At 41.4% G+C, this 16,989-nt stretch overlaps 3 protein-coding genes across 3 annotated transcripts in view; 1 reads left to right on the forward strand and 2 right to left on the reverse strand.

Moving 5' to 3' along the window:
* LOC137297897 (tetratricopeptide repeat protein 21B-like) overlaps window positions 1-16,989 on the reverse strand; it is a 308,763-nt gene that overhangs the window by 169,902 nt on the left and 121,872 nt on the right. The window lies entirely within an intron of this gene.
* Window positions 1-16,989, reverse strand: part of LOC137298280 (uncharacterized transporter slc-17.2-like) — an 18,228-nt gene continuing 1,239 nt past the window's right edge. The window contains exons 2-11 of the mRNA XM_067830464.1: window positions 10,143-10,261; window positions 8,659-8,882; window positions 7,931-8,164; window positions 7,202-7,289; window positions 6,324-6,419; window positions 5,599-5,732; window positions 5,142-5,291; window positions 3,386-3,518; window positions 2,550-2,791; window positions 1-969 (exon numbers count right to left, since the gene is read on the reverse strand). Of these exons, the coding sequence (XP_067686565.1) occupies window positions 544-969; window positions 2,550-2,791; window positions 3,386-3,518; window positions 5,142-5,291; window positions 5,599-5,732; window positions 6,324-6,419; window positions 7,202-7,289; window positions 7,931-8,164; window positions 8,659-8,882; window positions 10,143-10,188 (1,773 nt within the window). The 5' untranslated portion in view covers window positions 10,189-10,261 and the 3' untranslated portion in view covers window positions 1-543. The remainder of the gene's footprint in view (window positions 970-2,549; window positions 2,792-3,385; window positions 3,519-5,141; window positions 5,292-5,598; window positions 5,733-6,323; window positions 6,420-7,201; window positions 7,290-7,930; window positions 8,165-8,658; window positions 8,883-10,142; window positions 10,262-16,989) is intronic.
* LOC137298281 (phospholipid phosphatase 1-like) overlaps window positions 12,564-16,989 on the forward strand; it is a 22,838-nt gene continuing 18,412 nt past the window's right edge. Inside the window, exon 1 of the mRNA XM_067830466.1 lies at window positions 12,564-12,792. Within this exon, the coding sequence (XP_067686567.1) occupies window positions 12,732-12,792 (61 nt within the window). The 5' untranslated portion in view covers window positions 12,564-12,731. The remainder of the gene's footprint in view (window positions 12,793-16,989) is intronic.

Here is a 16,989-nt window from a genome sequence, read left to right on the forward strand (position 1 = left end):
TAATGCTGGGACGCTGGGATTACCCATTTATTCAATGCTCATTACAGGAGACATCAACTCAATCACCTTGTTGATTGCACAGGTCCTCTAATTGGCCTACCTGATTATAACGCCACGCTGGATATAATGCCGTATTTTCTTCTGCACAAACGATGACAGGGTGTACTGTATATGTGTTTTGTTTGTGGTCTAACTCCATCTGTAAGAAGTCCAGACAAGCCAGTGAGTCGTGCTGCATGGGCTGCACGTGATAATGAGGATGGGGATGACGTTCACGACGCATGATCAGGCGACCAATCATGTCAGAAGTTGCTGGAGTCCTCTTCTGGGTATTAGGATGGACAGCTCTGTCATACGTCTTTTGTGTAAGCCACATTAATAGCTCACTATACATATAGGCCGCATGAACATATATCAGAACAATGTCTGTTGTTGTCCGATACAATACTGGCCATACAGGGCACATTGCCATGAACCCTGCCATTACTTGAGAAGGTACACGTACTGGACAATGACAAGGATTTAGGTGGAATCTTTCATACACTACACTACATTCTCCATATTCTCCCTTGGTTGATTGAGCAGGGGCTTGGTCAACGTGTCTTCGTCTTCGACCGATCCTCGACCTTGATCTTGAACCTCGACGCACTTCTGGCCCATGTCTTCAGAAGCAATGCTACGTCCCTCTTCAAGCCCTGCATCAGCTTCGTTTATCAGGTGCGCTGTCGTCCCTGCAGGTTCATCCCCAGCGTCAGCAACGATGTCAGACACTACTACAGCACATTCTGACATACCCATGTCATCCCCTAGACAATCCGCTTCAGGTGTGTCCTTGACTGTAGGCTTCGTGCGATCATGAGCGTCCCATGGCTGAGGCTTTCCGTCAGAGAACAGAGCGAAAATAAGCCCTCCTGCAAAGCTGGTCCCAGCTGCCACATAGAAAGCTTTCTGCCATTCCTCCCTCGTACGCTGGAATATCATATACTGATATAGGTTATGTTTTAACATGCACATGTTATCATTTTACATTTCCTACTGACTTCTATAATTGGATTTGCCATTTCTCGATTCTAATTGGATAATAAAAAATCTCAAGTTAGAAACGTGTCTCAGATCTAATCAGGCGTGTAATGGACAGCATCGTCGATAATGCGGGAATGGATTTAAGAGCAAAAGTAGGTTTAACGGAACCCGAAACCAGAAGGTGCTGAAGAAATCGTAGCAGCTGGCAATCGTTTTAACAACATATGGAAATGACGTTTAGCCTCTCCAAAAGTACCGCTCTAGCCAATATTTGTCTAAGATTGATTGTGTGTTGTTTGACGCCGCATTCAGCGACATTCAAGTCAAAACACTGATTACAGAATAGTCTTGTTTCCTGTTTACTGGGTTCCGTCCATAGTGCGATAGCAAATCCGAATTTTTATACCAATCCATTTAAATGGATATATGAATAATAATAATAATCAGTATGAAGTGATACATCTAAGCACTTGTATATCGTAACACTACGCTCCTTCTTGCAAACACGTCATGCTCTGTCGCACAGTGAGCTCTGTCATACAGCATGCTCTGTCGCACAGTGAGCTCTGTCATACAGCCTGTTGTGTCGCAGTGACCTCTGTCATACAGCATGGTCTGTCGCACAATGACCTGTCATACAGCATGGTCTGTCGCACAGTGAGCTTTGTCATACAGCATGGTCTGTCGCACAGTGAGCTCTGTCATACAGCATGGTCTGTCGCACAGTGAGCTCTCACAAACGAATACCTGAAAATCGTGGAAATCTTGAAAAGAGGATTAGCCGCTAGAACACTTTGGCGGTCTGGTAAGGAACTGATATTATATCAGTCTCACTGTGCGTTACAGAACTACACTGAATATGTTCCAAGAACACATAGCAGGTGTAACCAGTGAGCCACATACATTGTGAATCATTTTACGACCTCATCAGAAAGGGGCAGTCTGTTAAGGTATGCTGCCTAAACATCCACATAAAATATAGCAATACGGTGTTATTCCAGTGTCAAATTAAAATTCATTTGTAGACATAGTTTTCTTATGAAACATGGGCTTGGAATCCAGTGCAACCAGAGTTGTTTCTGGTTTCTATTTTCACTTTCACACGAGAAAATTAAAAAGCAGGCCATTGTCTGAATAGGTTAAAGAGACCCATGTTACAGTAGGACAGCTATGTAGCGACGGTTTGTAACGTATTAAGTATACACCAGACAATCCGGTGATTAACAGCATGAGCATCGATCTACGCAATTGGGATAAGATGACGTGTCCACCAAGTCATCCGATCCCGTAAACCACTTCTACAGCAAGAATAGGTTAATGAAGACCCATTTTAACCCGAATCTACACGATTTAGTTTATAAGAAACGGGTAGACACATTTTAGAGTATGATACGAAGAATAACAGTTTGCGCGTGCGTACGCGTGTTTGCGCTTGCTTGTCTTTGTGCTTACTATAGTTATCATAGAACAAACACTTATGCATATGAACTCATAGTGTGAGACTAACGTTAATCGTCCGTACGTACATTTGGAGTTAAGGTAGAGACGACGTAAGGCGCCGCGATGCCAGACAGGGTGGCTATTGTGTCGGATACCCCAGCCAGAGTCCCAGAGTGAGCCTGGGTGATGTCAGCAAAGTTCGATATGTGGCCACAAAAACAGAAGCCGAACGCCCCCATGGTGAGACAGAGTGTTGACACGGACATCCCCTCCCAGCCACAATGCGCCTGCGCAAGGATGATCAGCAAGGTTCCTGACCCGAACATACCTACGAGGAAACAACAGGGTCTCTTGATATGATCCGATGAAAAATACATGCTCAGTATTCCTGAAAAGCTTAGTTTTATAGAAAGCAGAAAAACCATTCTCTTACTGTTGACTCTGTTTGGAAAGATAACCGTAATACAGTGGTTTATTGAATTTACTTGTACTTAACAGACTCAACTGAGATATTCAACAGGTACTGATTTGCATGATCAAGGGAGTGAATGTTTTGGGTTTAAGGCCACTTTGAACAGGTTGGATTTTGTTTAACGTCGCAGTCAGCAATATTCCAGCTATATGTAATCTGTAAATAATCTGGTGTGGGCCAGACAATCCAGTGATCAACAGCATGAGGATCGACCTACGTAGTTGGGATACTATGACATATGTCAACCGATTCAGCAAGCCTGAGCACCGATCCCGTGGCCTTTTACGACAAGAATGAGTTATTGAAGACCAATTCTAAACAAGATCTTCTCGGGTTACAGAATTTCAGCTATACACGGAGTCACAGAGGTTGACGTGAGAGAAACGTCTGCAGGTTTTCTACGTCAATCAGTAAAGGTCTGATGCAAGAAAAACTATGGGGGAAGCTCACCTAGAGAGTTCATTAACCTGCGCGTTGTTCGCACTGTGAACTTGACCTTGTGGATGAGCCAGTCTGACACGTGACTCGCGACGTTGATGACGATGATCATGCATACATAGGGCAACATGGAATACACACCGTTCTGTAACATTGAATTACAGATCTGTGAGGAAATATGTAACAGAGGGAGCATTGTAGGGAGCTTCATGTTGCGTTATCCTTTACTTGGAAGACAGGTGAGTTGAGGTGAGAAGAGGTGAGGTGAAGAGGGGGAGGTAGGTTCAAGGGCGTGCTATCAAGTGCGGTTGTATATAACAGTCAGGACATAAATCCGTTCATATCCCTAGTCCACCGAGTTGCAATGTCAGGTTATCATGGACACCCACTCAGTGCTGTGACTCAGAACCGACCATTCCTTGTTCTGTCCAACTGGTGCCGAGGCATGGCAACAAGACCACGCTTTTCATCTTTTTCGGATCCCGGATCGAACCATCCACTTTCCGCTTTCTGGGAAGCTGGTCTAACTGTTAAGTAGATGTAGAGAGTCTGACTGAGTCCTTAAATCCGTTGCTTCGAGGACAATGTAAGGTTGCTAGTGTGAGCATTCAACATGCATTACGATGCATGATGCCATTCTTGACAAGGACGGGCATCTAATATCTGTAATCGGCTTTGAAGCTACGCGTCTTAAGTGTGTTAGAATCCCCTGGTCACTGGCCCAAATTCACAATTTACCCTTCCTTTTTTCAACACAGTAATCTGCTCGTGGGATTCACCTCACTGGTAAACCTTTGGATTGTTTTCCCAACACACAGCTGGCAAAAGCTCCTTTACTGCTGAAAGGAGTACACCGAGTCCCGGTGACTACATACTGCGTTTTGCCAAATTAATTATACACATATTCTCACTCTTTCATCCTAGTGTATAGTTCATGATGTTTTGTCGGATACTACATATTTAACGCGTTCGTTAATAAGTTCAAATAGGTGTTCAAGACGATAGCACATTCCAGATAGAGAGGCCGCACTACACGATACTATACATATGAATTTGAAACTAGAAAATGTGACACATGTATGACATAGAAGGGAAATGACAAGTTGCCCAACAAATACATTAACTAGGCTACAATGAATATGAATGAAATAGTGAACGACATTTTGTAGAAACCAAGCCGTAATTTGTTCAAGCCACACATCTACTGTTTCAAAACCGTCCCCGTAATCTTAAGACTCATCTGTTAAAAAAGAACCCATAAATATATAAACTGTATAATATATATAAAAACCAAATGTATTACAACTTAAATGTAATAACCAAAATCCACATTTTTCAGCAAAAACAACAACATAGAACCTTGTTCATTCCAAACATGTTCGTCTCACAGATCCGTGTATCGATTTGGCTGTCTGGAGGTATTTTTACGTTCCAGTAACTCGCAATCGGATTTACTCGGTTAATACCGCTATCTGAATTACAAGGACGGAACTGGAGCACTGAATGCACGATTCCACTGAGTGACTACAGTTTGATTCTCGTGCGTTATTCGCGGTGATATTGCGGAAATATTGCTAAAAATGCGTAAAGCTATTCGGTCTCACAACAGAAATTATACGTAGTAGTGATGGTTGTGATTTGTGTGAAGGAATGGGAGATGTAAGAAATACATGTACCAGACACCATAGAGGGTAACTAATCTACATGTGCAAGTACTACCGCATAAGACACTGCACTTATAATGTGATGCCAAAAGTGGACTGTTTACCGATGTAAAGTTGACGCCGGTGACCTCGTTCAGGTAGGAGGGCATCTGGGTGAAGAGAAGATAGAGGAAGAAGTTGGCCGTGGTATGGGTGAAAATCAACGCCCATACTGGTACTGACCTCACGAGGGCCAACCAAGGGGTGCTCTGTTTCTGCAGCATCAATACAAAGACACGGAGCTGGAATATTGTGGGGATAAAACAACAAACAAAGTGATGGGTCGGAGAATGACGAAGTATGAACAGACGATTACTCCTTTGTTTGTTTGTATGTATGTTTGTCCGATCCAGAAATGTTGCATCAAAATGACTGATGTTAGCAAATAATGAGATCTGGAACAAACAATTGAGTGATTGACATCACGTGTTCGATCCAATGGGATACGATGACATTTATCAAACAAGTCACGCACCTGCCACTTTTGGAGACAATATGATGTTAGCTTAGTTTTGTTCTTACCCGTTTCGACTTGAGTCTGTCTCGGACCGTCCATTCAATATACTTCCGCTCAGTGTCCGATATCCATCTGCTCTGTCTTGGGGAATCCCTGACCACGATAGACCACAGGATGCACCATAGTAGACACGCCCCACCTGAACAGTGAGTCAGTGAATCAGCGACTGTGTGAAGTGTTGCACAACATTTTAGCACCACCACCATGTGAGTGAAGCTCATGGTTATGGGTATGGTTCTTACAAACCAATAATCTCGGATTCGAACTATCAGTCATGATATTTTGGCATGCCCCCTCAGCAATATTCCAGCTATATGGCTGCGGTCTGTAAATAATCGATTCTGGACCAGACAATCCAGTGACCAAAACATGAGCATGAATCTGCGCAATGGGGAACCGATGATATGTGTCAACCAAGTCAGCAAGCCTGAGCACCCGATCACGTTAGTCGCCTCTTACGACAAGCATAGTCGCCTTTTATGGCAAGCATGGGTTGCTGAAGCCCAATTCTACCACGGGACGCAACGGTCCGGAAGCTGCACAGAGCCTTGTCAGCTGAAACCAGTACTTATGCAGCTAAAGAGACCATAGTTGCTGTCGTCGCCGCTCTAATACTTGCCAAGGTAACTTACTGTCATCCTTACCTGATAAATTCTTTAAATGAATTTTTCTATAAAGAGAAATCGGCGTTTGTGTTTAAGTCTTTCATAAATGTGCCTCTAACACCAACCTGTGACATAGAAGATGGAAGGCCAGCCTCCAGCAAAGCCATATCTACAGAGGAAACCATTTAGAAGATAGCCATAAGCGTTGCCAGTCTCTCCTCCTGAAAACAGTTCACAACGGATAGAGGACAACCACGAAGGTACGGGCTGCTACATAACCATTCTGTCGTCACAACAACCTCAATCAGTTCTCTTATTAATTTCCGATTCGAATGGCAGCGAATGGAAGTTGGTGTATTTCTTCGAATAAAATCCCGCCCCTGTATTTTTTAAGACATGTAGCTCCTATGTTTAATCTAAGACGTAATAATACTTCAGTGCATGTTTATCTGAGTAAATGCGGTTTGCATAAGAATATAATGAAAATATACTGGCTGCGCTGGGTAAAGGGACATACTAGCTATACCGTTTTCGAAAACAATCTCTTCGAAGGCTATATTTTGTTTGTTTGTTTGTTTGCTGTCACACGCCGCACTCAGCAATTTTTCTGTTATGTGGCGTCTGGAAATAGTTAGGTCAGAACAAGATAACCCACTGATCAATATCATGAGCATTCAACTCCGCGGTAGGGATACGGTGCTGAGGTCATTAAATCCATGCAAATCTACCATGTTCGATGTGAATGGGTAATGGTTTATTCATTTTCACTGCTGTCCTGGTAGACTATATGGTGTCATCTATTGTCAGTAGTGTCACTTGATATTATGATATTCAATAAGCTCTTTGTGCATAAAATTGGTAGAATACTGTGAGCGTGAGGCAAATTGTTACATGCTGTTTTCAAAGGAATTCCAGCCACAAACATCCGTGATAAGGATGATGAACATTCAAAGATGAATCATTACTTGTTTGTGATCACACAGCTGTTACCGGACAGTCTTACCGGACAGCGAGAATCCTAGGAGTTTCATCCATTCATCCGGGGGCGCCCATCTCGACCAGAACACCGGAATGGACGGGAACACAACCGACTGGACATAACAGAATACCCACAGTACAAATACACCTCAGAAAAAAAGCAATTTTCATATATTTTCAGAAACAAAGTGCGATACTGCAATGTTTTAGAAAGAATAGCTTTTTTCACACGACAACCATACGATGAATGGAACCCGGTCTCAGTCGAGGCTAGACACGGCTTTAACCACTCGCCTGTATTACTACTCAGTGGCAATACCAAGCGGACATGTGGGTGGGTGAGTGACCAGGTTCGACAGTACTCGAACCAATACTTCAACAGTATTCGAACAATATCAAGGAAACCATAGCAATACACCTTGAACCAATGTGAGGAATCGAGCACGGGTCGTCCATGTGGCGAGCAAAGGCTTGAACCACCTGACTACCTTACCGTCGATGCGTAAGCACATAGTTGTATTGATACAGACTCGCGCCATTAAATGGATACACAGTACTCAGAAGAATGAATCAATGAGTATTGTTTCAAACCGAGTTTAACAATGTTCCAGCAACAGAAGAAAACAAAGAAGGAACGATCATGACATGAGAAGCTATAGTCACGTTGAAAGAAGATGGTTTTCCTTAGCTCGCTTTCAGCAGCTTCTTATGACACGACGATGAAACGTGATTTGTTTCCAACGTTTAAACTCACTGAACAAAATCCAACGGTGATCCTGAGGAACAACAGGAAGTAGGGACTGATCCTTGCAGCTACTGGAGACATGATTGTTGCTATGGCAGTAGGAATCATGCCAAGGGCGATAACTCTGGTTGCGCCGAAACGTTCGCTGAGCCAGCCACCAGAAATGAGCATTCCCAGGCATCCCCAGAAAGAGCCACCGAGAAGAACTCCTTGCAGCCCCTTAGACCACGTGAATTCGCCTTGCTGCAAAATAATAATAATCGTGATAATGATAACTGGTGCTACAGGTTAACTAGATATGCTCACGCTTAAAGAGAACACCTGGTGTCAACACGGATTCTCAGTGATCCATCAAATCATGTTCATCACTCTTTTTACCTTTCACGAAAACTGACACTCTAGCAGATACTAGACAATTGGCGGCCTCACGTTTTGAATTGTATTGCAACAATATTTTATATTTCGCGACAAGAATAAAAAATATATAATTGATAGCAGATCCAGGGAGTCGTGTCGATGGATTTTTCTTGTCATCAGAATATTTCAAAACACCAGAAATGACCTTCACAAAGTGTACCCACGTGGTGAATCGAACCTGGGTCTTCGGCGTGACGAGCAAACGAGTTAACCACTAGGCTACCCCACCAACCCAAACAATCAAGTGACTTGACACTATGTACTCAGATTGCAATGGGGGCATTGGTTTCCGCTGTTTACTAGTGAAACAACAAACTTACGTGATCGTATTCAGTAATATTTTCGCCCTCTTTACTCCATGTTCTGCACTGCTCGCCAGTCACCGAAGAAGAAACATTGACGTCATTCAGTGACGTTTGGTTGACGTCATGCCTCACCATACACACGATTGCAATGCTTAGGTTCGACCTAAGTGTGTTCTGCAGCGAGAACCCCAAGAACAGGATGACTGCTATGAGATAGCGCTGAGACTTATACCACCGAACTGCAAACAAGAGCAAGAGAGAGGTGTGATGTTATGTTTCACAATATATGTCAACGTGTTTCTCATAATGTATAAGACTTCATGTGTCACAATGTATTGCTACGTGTTTCAAAACAAACTGGTACACGCTTCACGATAGATGTCTTCATTTTTCACAGTGGACGATGGAAATGTTTCACAATACGCGACGACAATGCATGTATAATTTCATGATGTTGGTGGTGATACACAATTCATGTTGGTGGTGATTCACAATGCATGTCGGCCGTGATTCACAATGCATACCGGCGGTGATTCACAATGCATACCGGCGGTGATTCACAATGCATGTAGATGGTGATTCACAATGCATGTCGGCGGTTATTCACAATGCATGTCGGCCGTGATTCACAATGCATGTTGGTGGTGATTCACAAAGCATGCTGGTGGTGATTCACAATGCATGATGATTCACAATGCATGTTGGTGGTGATTCACAATGCATGTTGATTCACAGTGAATGTTGGCAATGATTCACAAAGCATGTAGGCGGTGATTCACAATGCATGTTGGTGGTGATTCACAATGCATGTTGATTCACAGTGAATGTTGGCAATGATTCACAATGCATGTAGGCGGTGATTCACAATTCATGTTGGTGGTGATTCACAAAGCATGTTGATTCACAATGCATGTTGGTGGTGATTCACAATGCATGTTGGTGTTGATTCACAATGCACGTTTATTCACAATGCATGTTGGCGGTGATTCACAATGCATGTTGTGAGTGATTCACAATGCATGTTGTTGAATATTCACGTTGCATGTTGGTGGTGATTTACAATGCATGTTGGTGGTGATTCACAATGCATGTTGTGGTGATTCACAATGTATGTTGGTTCACAATGCATGTTGGCATTAATTCACAATGCATGTTGGCAATGATTCACAATGCATGTTGGTGGTGATTCACAATGCATGTTGGTGGTGATTCATAATGCATGTTGGCAATGATTCACAGTGCATGTTGGTGGTGATTCAATGCATGTTGGTGGTGATTCACAATGCGTGTTGATTCACAATGCATGTTGGCATTAATTCACAATGCATGTTGGCAATGATTCACCATTGCATGTTGGTGGTGATTCACAATGCATGTTGGCAATGATTCACGATGCATGTTGGCAGTGATTCACAATGCATGTCGGCAGTGATTCACAATGCATGGCTATGTGTTGCATGTGAAGCATTTCCAAATGCTGCCTAGTGTATTCTACTGACCGTCAGGCAGCTCCTGACCACCATCCTCGCACTTCCCCGAATCCATATCCCGTGGTCACTCGGATTACACGTACACCGCATAACCAAACCGTGATGATGTCTGGAGGATGGTATTTCACCTGTGGAAGAAGGCATACAACACTTAAACTAGTGTACAACACATCTTTACAAATTTAACACGTGAATTCTGTGGCAACCTCTGGAATAGCCTCTGTTCATGCATGTAATAATATCGATCTACACTCAGATACGTTAATACGTACGGATACCACGCACACTGAAAACACATCCTTTCCTGGCGTATTTTCTGTGTCATCGGATAAGAAAATGAGTTTTAGTTGTCCGTAACTTCTAGCTATATTCCGACATGATCACGATAGGGTACACCAGAAATGGCGTTTACACACTATACAGGAATCGAACTCGGCGAATGCTTTAACATTAAGTTACACCACAGCCCCATCATTGGATAAGCACGAGGGGTCATTATTCGGATACACACGATAGAGTCAATCGATAGGAATACACAAAACATGTCAATTTTCTATCTAAGCTGGAATTGAAGTGTACTGTGACGAAAGGATTTAGCCCTTGTACTCAAAACAGAATATATCCTCATCCTCAAACGCTGAGCAAAATATAGCCCTATCTGAAACTCATTATCCCGTGTTTACTTCAAATTCCATTACAATGAATTGGTACCTGAACGCACGCCTTGGGTTTTCCGGGATAACCAATACACAAGAAGATGAGCAAATGGACGGACAAGAGGATGAATTCATGGCAGCCGTCCCTTCCGTCTCCAGTGCTCCAGGAATTCAGTCTCCAGTGCTGTCGTTACGGTCGACTAAGCATAGGAGAAAACACGCCTCCGAGGTTTGGTAGACAATGTAAAACCGGAGGGGGAGGGATTTCCCGATCCAGATGGTTTTACATTGTCTACCAAAACAGAGCAAAAGTGTTTTCTCTAACATATATACCGTCAATGATAGTTAATTACAATGTAGATGATCATTTAATGAAGCTACGTTACAATAACTGAAGAGCGCGTAAAATCAATTTAATGACAGTAACTATAAGTAGATAATTTAACCCCACCACTTTTGTCGGCCCGGTGGCGGTGCGGTAGAGCGTCTGCCTGCGGATGAGAGAATTGCGGTTCCAATGCCGCTTCGGAAATCCTTTACTTTGTGAATGACATTTTTCAGTTGATTTCAAACACTCATGTGTCATTTGAATGTTAATGTTCATGTAAAGTTAGGAAAAGTAAAACCTGGGAAGCGGTCTCACTGAAACCTGTCCCTCAAAAACAAAAAACTCAAACGCGTTTGTTCTGGGGAAAACAAAACAACAACCTAATATATAGTGAGAACCACACTCTATATAATGGATTCTCACCCTGCAGCGAGTCAGAAAACCTGACCGTAATGCACCATCCCCAGGTGTGAACTAACCCCGTCCCCCACCCCGACCACTCCAATCCCCGCCATACCCTAACTTATGTTCCTCGTAAACTAGCCGGAGTTGTAGGAAACCTGACGTAAGTATCCTGTCAGCGGGCATGGACGAAAAAACTGTCTTAATGAACCGTCGTCTGGTCTGAACTACAAAAGGAACCTTTACGCATGTGCCCCGAAACCTGGCCTGAACTATAGCAAACCTGACTTGACTGCCTTGGAACAACGTTGAAGGTAGAAACCTCGACTTCAGCGTCCAGCAATCTGGCATGGGCTATAGAAACCTGGCCTTAACTGTATTGGACACAGCTCTATGAAATGCAATATTTGTCACTCCGCACCCCTCTCAGAAGAAGGGACGACGGGGTAGCCTAGTGGTTGAAACTTTTGCTCGTGATGCCGAAAGCCCAGGTTCGATTCCGTACATGGGTGCAATGGGAGAAGCCTATTTCTGGTGTACCCCGTGCAGGAATATTGCGTACTCACTCATTCACATCTTCACATAAGGAGAGTACCCAGTTAAATTAACTATAACGTGATCATCGGGACATTCGTACCGCGACCAATGAGTCACACAACGGGAGAGGCTGCTAAACAAATGTGCACGCCTCTGGGTGAGATTTCCACATACACACGACATAGCCCTTCAAGCATGGCCTGACAAATCCCACTCGTCAGGACCTTAACAAAGGTCAGTATATAGTTCCGTCATTTAAACTAGGAGTGTATGTCACACTACGAAATAACAGACTGCCTGAATCACTCTGGTTGTGTGGAACAAGATCCGCTCATTGAATAAGGCACCTGACCTCACCTGAACAAATTGTGACGCCAAAGAGTTACTTCCCTTGAGTAAATACATTCTTTCAATGCAGGTACAAGTTATTCAAGCAAAACACATATTGCTTAGTGACAACAGTAGTTATCTCCCCTCTCTAAGAATAATCAAGGTGTCAGTACTCTTACTTCTTCAGGTTATGCCCCCGAGATAAATACTCTCCTCATGATTTAGGGACGTCCCCGAAGGGAGAATTCGGGAGAAGAGCACAGCAGCATAAGTAACACCAAGAGCAGCAGAGGAGGCGACAGTCGTTTTGAGACAATATCCTGTCCCAATCAACCTACAAGGACAATGAATCCTAAACATCTCCACATTGTAAAGATCGTGGTTGATGTGGTCGTTCTTTTAACAGGTGAGTGTATGGTACGGGAGAGAAATGTGGCTGAAATAGAAGTTGAAAGCACTCGGCTCTTGTCGTCTTCGTTCAAGTTGACATACATTTAGACGACAGGCCGATCGTACATATCAATTCAAACATTACGTTGGAAACGTTGATTTTGTTTCTACCATGATACGAAATGGGAAATTAGTCGTTAACGTCTGTTATTTACCATGATTGCGTTGTAGATATAGATCCAAGCGGCAAGGTTTCCATAACTAACATACTTAAACACAGGCTAAAGGTAGTCTAGGGTTAATTTGTACAACAGTACTCGGGCGCACATGATAAGCCAGCCATAACGGCAAATAGTGAACACATCGTATAGGCTTGAATACTATCAGTATTACTCGATTCCTGTTCTGTTATTTTTAATACATATCCTATGTGAACCTGTTGTATGTTTACAGAGGTACACTTCCATAATAATGAACAGGTAACATAATAACTATTGTTCATACGAGCGCGATGAAATGACGTAACCGATGTTATAAATACATGTACGTGCATCTGATGTAACCACAATGCCTATATTGAGATCTGGGAAATTTCACCTGGGGGGGGGGGGGGGGGGGGGGGGGGGGGTGACAATACTCATTATTTCATTCCAAGCAAGTATAGCCACCGAGAAAATTATACAAATATACACATTACATATGTAAATAGTGGGTAAATGTGACAAACGTTGATATAACTAATTAGTTAAAATGCCAGAATCGTCCTCAGGGACATTAATGTACATAGTGCAACACAAATTGGTTACAACTTATGTTTTAGTGTCATTATTAGGAATATGTATCATGGAGAACATGTGATGTAACTGTTAAGTTACCATCGGCAACATGGGCTACAGCCTGAAGAAACCTCCAGTGATTACCATTGGGGAAAATATTACATACGAATATATGCTATAACGGTTATGTTAAAAAGCCAGTATCATCATGAATGAAGTGTAACATCCGAAAATGTAATGTAACTGTTAAGTTAAAAGAAACGTCTGTTTTACCATCAGGGAAAAATAACATACGACCATGACATATAATTGTTATGGTATCAAAATGAAATATTATACATACGAAAATGTGAGGTAACAGTTAAGATGAAAAAGCCAGTTTTGTCACTGAGAAAATGTTACATACGAAAATGTGATGTAACTGTTAAGATGAAAAGGTCAGTTTTGTCACTGAGAAAATGTTACATACGAAAATGTGATGTAACTGTTAAGATGAAAAAGCCAGTTTTGTCACTGAGAAAATGTTACATACGAAAATGTGATGGAACTGTTAAGATGAAAAAGCCAGTTTTGTCACTGAGAAAATGTTACATACGAAAATGTGAGGTAACAGTTAAGATGAAAAAGCCAGTTTTGTCATTGAGAAAATGTTACATACGAAAATGTGAGGTAACAGTTAAGATGAAAAAGCCAGTTTTGTCATTGAGAAAATGTTACATACGAAAATGTGAGGTAACTGTTAAGATGAAAAAGCCAGTTTTGTCACTGAGAAAATGTTACATACGAAAATGTGATGTAACTGTTAAGATGAAAAGGTCAGTTTTGTCACTGAGAAAATGTTACATACGAAAATGTGATGTAACTGTTAAGATGAAAAAGCCAGTTTTGTCACTGAGAAAATGTTACATACGAAAATGTGATGGAACTGTTAAGATGAAAAAGCCAGTTTTGTCACTGAGAAAATGTTACATACGAAAATGTGATGTAACTGTTAAGATGAAAAAGCCAGTTTTGTCACTGAGAAAATGTTACATACGAAAATGTGAGGTAACAGTTAAGATGAAAAAGCCAGTTTTGTCATTGAGAAAATGTTACATACGAAAATGTGAGGTAACAGTTAAGATGAAAAAGCCAGTTTTGTCATTGAGAAAATGTTACATACGAAAATGTGAGGTAACTGTTAAGATGAAAAAGCCAGTTTTGTCACTGAGAAAATGTTACATACGAAAATGTGATGTAACTGTTAAGATGAAAAGGTCAGTTTTGTCACTGAGAAAATGTTACATACGAAAATGTGATGTAACTGTTAAGATGAAAAAGCCAGTTTTGTCACTGAGAAAATGTTACATACGAAAATGTGATGGAACTGTTAAGATGAAAAAGCCAGTTTTGTCACTGAGAAAATGTTACATACGAAAATGTGATGTAACTGTTAAGATGAAAAGGTCAGTTTTGCCATTGCGAAAATGTTAAATACGTAAATGTAATGTAACTGTTAACTTAGAAAGTCCATACTATCATCCGGTAAACAAACATAAATACATGTACAGTTGACATAACTACTTAAGTGCAGTGCCAAAATTGTCATCCCGGGAAGTAAAAGATTTGTTTGGATAAGACACCAGGGATGTCACTAACTTAATTAAATACTCTTATGTTTGACAGAAAAAACCCCGTAGATGTGGAGTATTTTCGAAAATCAATAAGCAAACACTATCGTTTGCCATATGATGCATGTACACGTAACAAATATTATAGTGTATTAATATTACATACGGATTTTTTAAAATCTGTGACGGATTTGTGCCTTCATTAAATAACCGCAGAATGTGTCATATAGTATATAACACTTGGTGACATAAACATTTTCCATAATGTTTATTACTTTACCAATAGTCTATTTTCGTATTACCCATTCTCACCGCAAACAAATAGACCATACAAAGCTAAACTAGAAATCCGACTGAAAAATCATTTTCTGAAAGGTGTTATTGTGACCTAATCTCTAGGTTTGGGAGGATGGTTTCACTGGTGAATCGGAGGATGGAATGGCATAAACTGCCAGACTACACTGATGGATATACGATTTTATCGGGTAGGGAAATATTTACTGCAGTGTATATGCAATTCCGGTTCTTTGAAAATGTTTATGTAAAGCTGTATTCACACTTTTCTTACATATATGAACAACATTAATCTTGACAATACATTTCTGTGTTTACATTACAAATTATAAGCACATTCACAATTTTGCATCTCTGTTACAAACAACATTTTCACATATAATGAATCTCTCTATGAACAATATGAGACAACATCCGAATAATCAATCAGGTAACAGACCACTGTATACTTCATAGCTTGCTTGCCAGGCTCCATTCAGCATTGGGTGATGATATTGAAATTCCTTGCTCGTTGTGCAGTCTAATTTTTAATCACACCGGACCAAAACCTTGGTACATTTTGGTTTTTTTGTCTCTATAAACCGGCATTGAATGTTTTCTAATGTGCGTTTATGAACGGTATGTTTTGAAATCAAATCCGCTATTAACAGACTATCGTAATTAATCGGTTAAATATTATGTACGTCATACACGTGTTAACTTCATTGATTACTTGACTATTATTTTGAGAATTCAACCCAGACCTTTCACGTGACGAGCGACCGCGTTGGCCACACGGCTGCCATACTGACGGGACATGGTTCACTGATAACACTACCATACTGTTAGATTTTAATACATGTACTACATACCTATATGTATATATGGATCTATTATGTTATCGAATATTTGCAGCAGCTGTTTCACCTGTAGCTGTGAACGAATAACTGGGGTGAACAGATCTTTGATCTGTCTGCATCTCCGAGCTTCCAGCTGTTACAATAATTCCTGCAGTTGCAATATACAGGACACACTGAACAAAGTCCATGTTTCTAATGTAAACATTAAAATCTCATATACTACTCAAAACTACTTAAGATCACCCGATTCCTTCAGATGCCTTGGCAGGAAAGTATAGTCGTGTATTACTTAGCATTCCTATGGCGGTACATGCACATATGTCGTAGTGTATTCTTTCCTCTTACTTACACATGTCCATGGGACCCGTCAAGAACCGGGCTGGAACTGGTCTTCAGTAACCCATGCGTTAGACTGGGTGGTCACGCTCTCTAACTTGGACACATGCCATCGTATCTCAATTGCTCAGATCGATGTTCATGCTGTTGATCTTTGGATTGTCTGTTTCAGACTCGATTATCTACAGAAAACCGTCATGTAGAATATTGCTCAGTGTGGTGTTAAACAATAAACAATACAAAGGTCACGAAAACCTACATTTTATAGCTATGCAATCAATTTCTTTTAACAATGTTTCAAAAGTCTGTTTACGGTTATTCAACACATTATACATAAACATTGCATGTTTGCTGAGTA

Source organism: Haliotis asinina, chromosome 10 (genome assembly GCF_037392515.1).
Source record: "Haliotis asinina isolate JCU_RB_2024 chromosome 10, JCU_Hal_asi_v2, whole genome shotgun sequence".
Classification (NCBI taxonomy): domain Eukaryota; kingdom Metazoa; phylum Mollusca; class Gastropoda; order Lepetellida; family Haliotidae; genus Haliotis; species Haliotis asinina.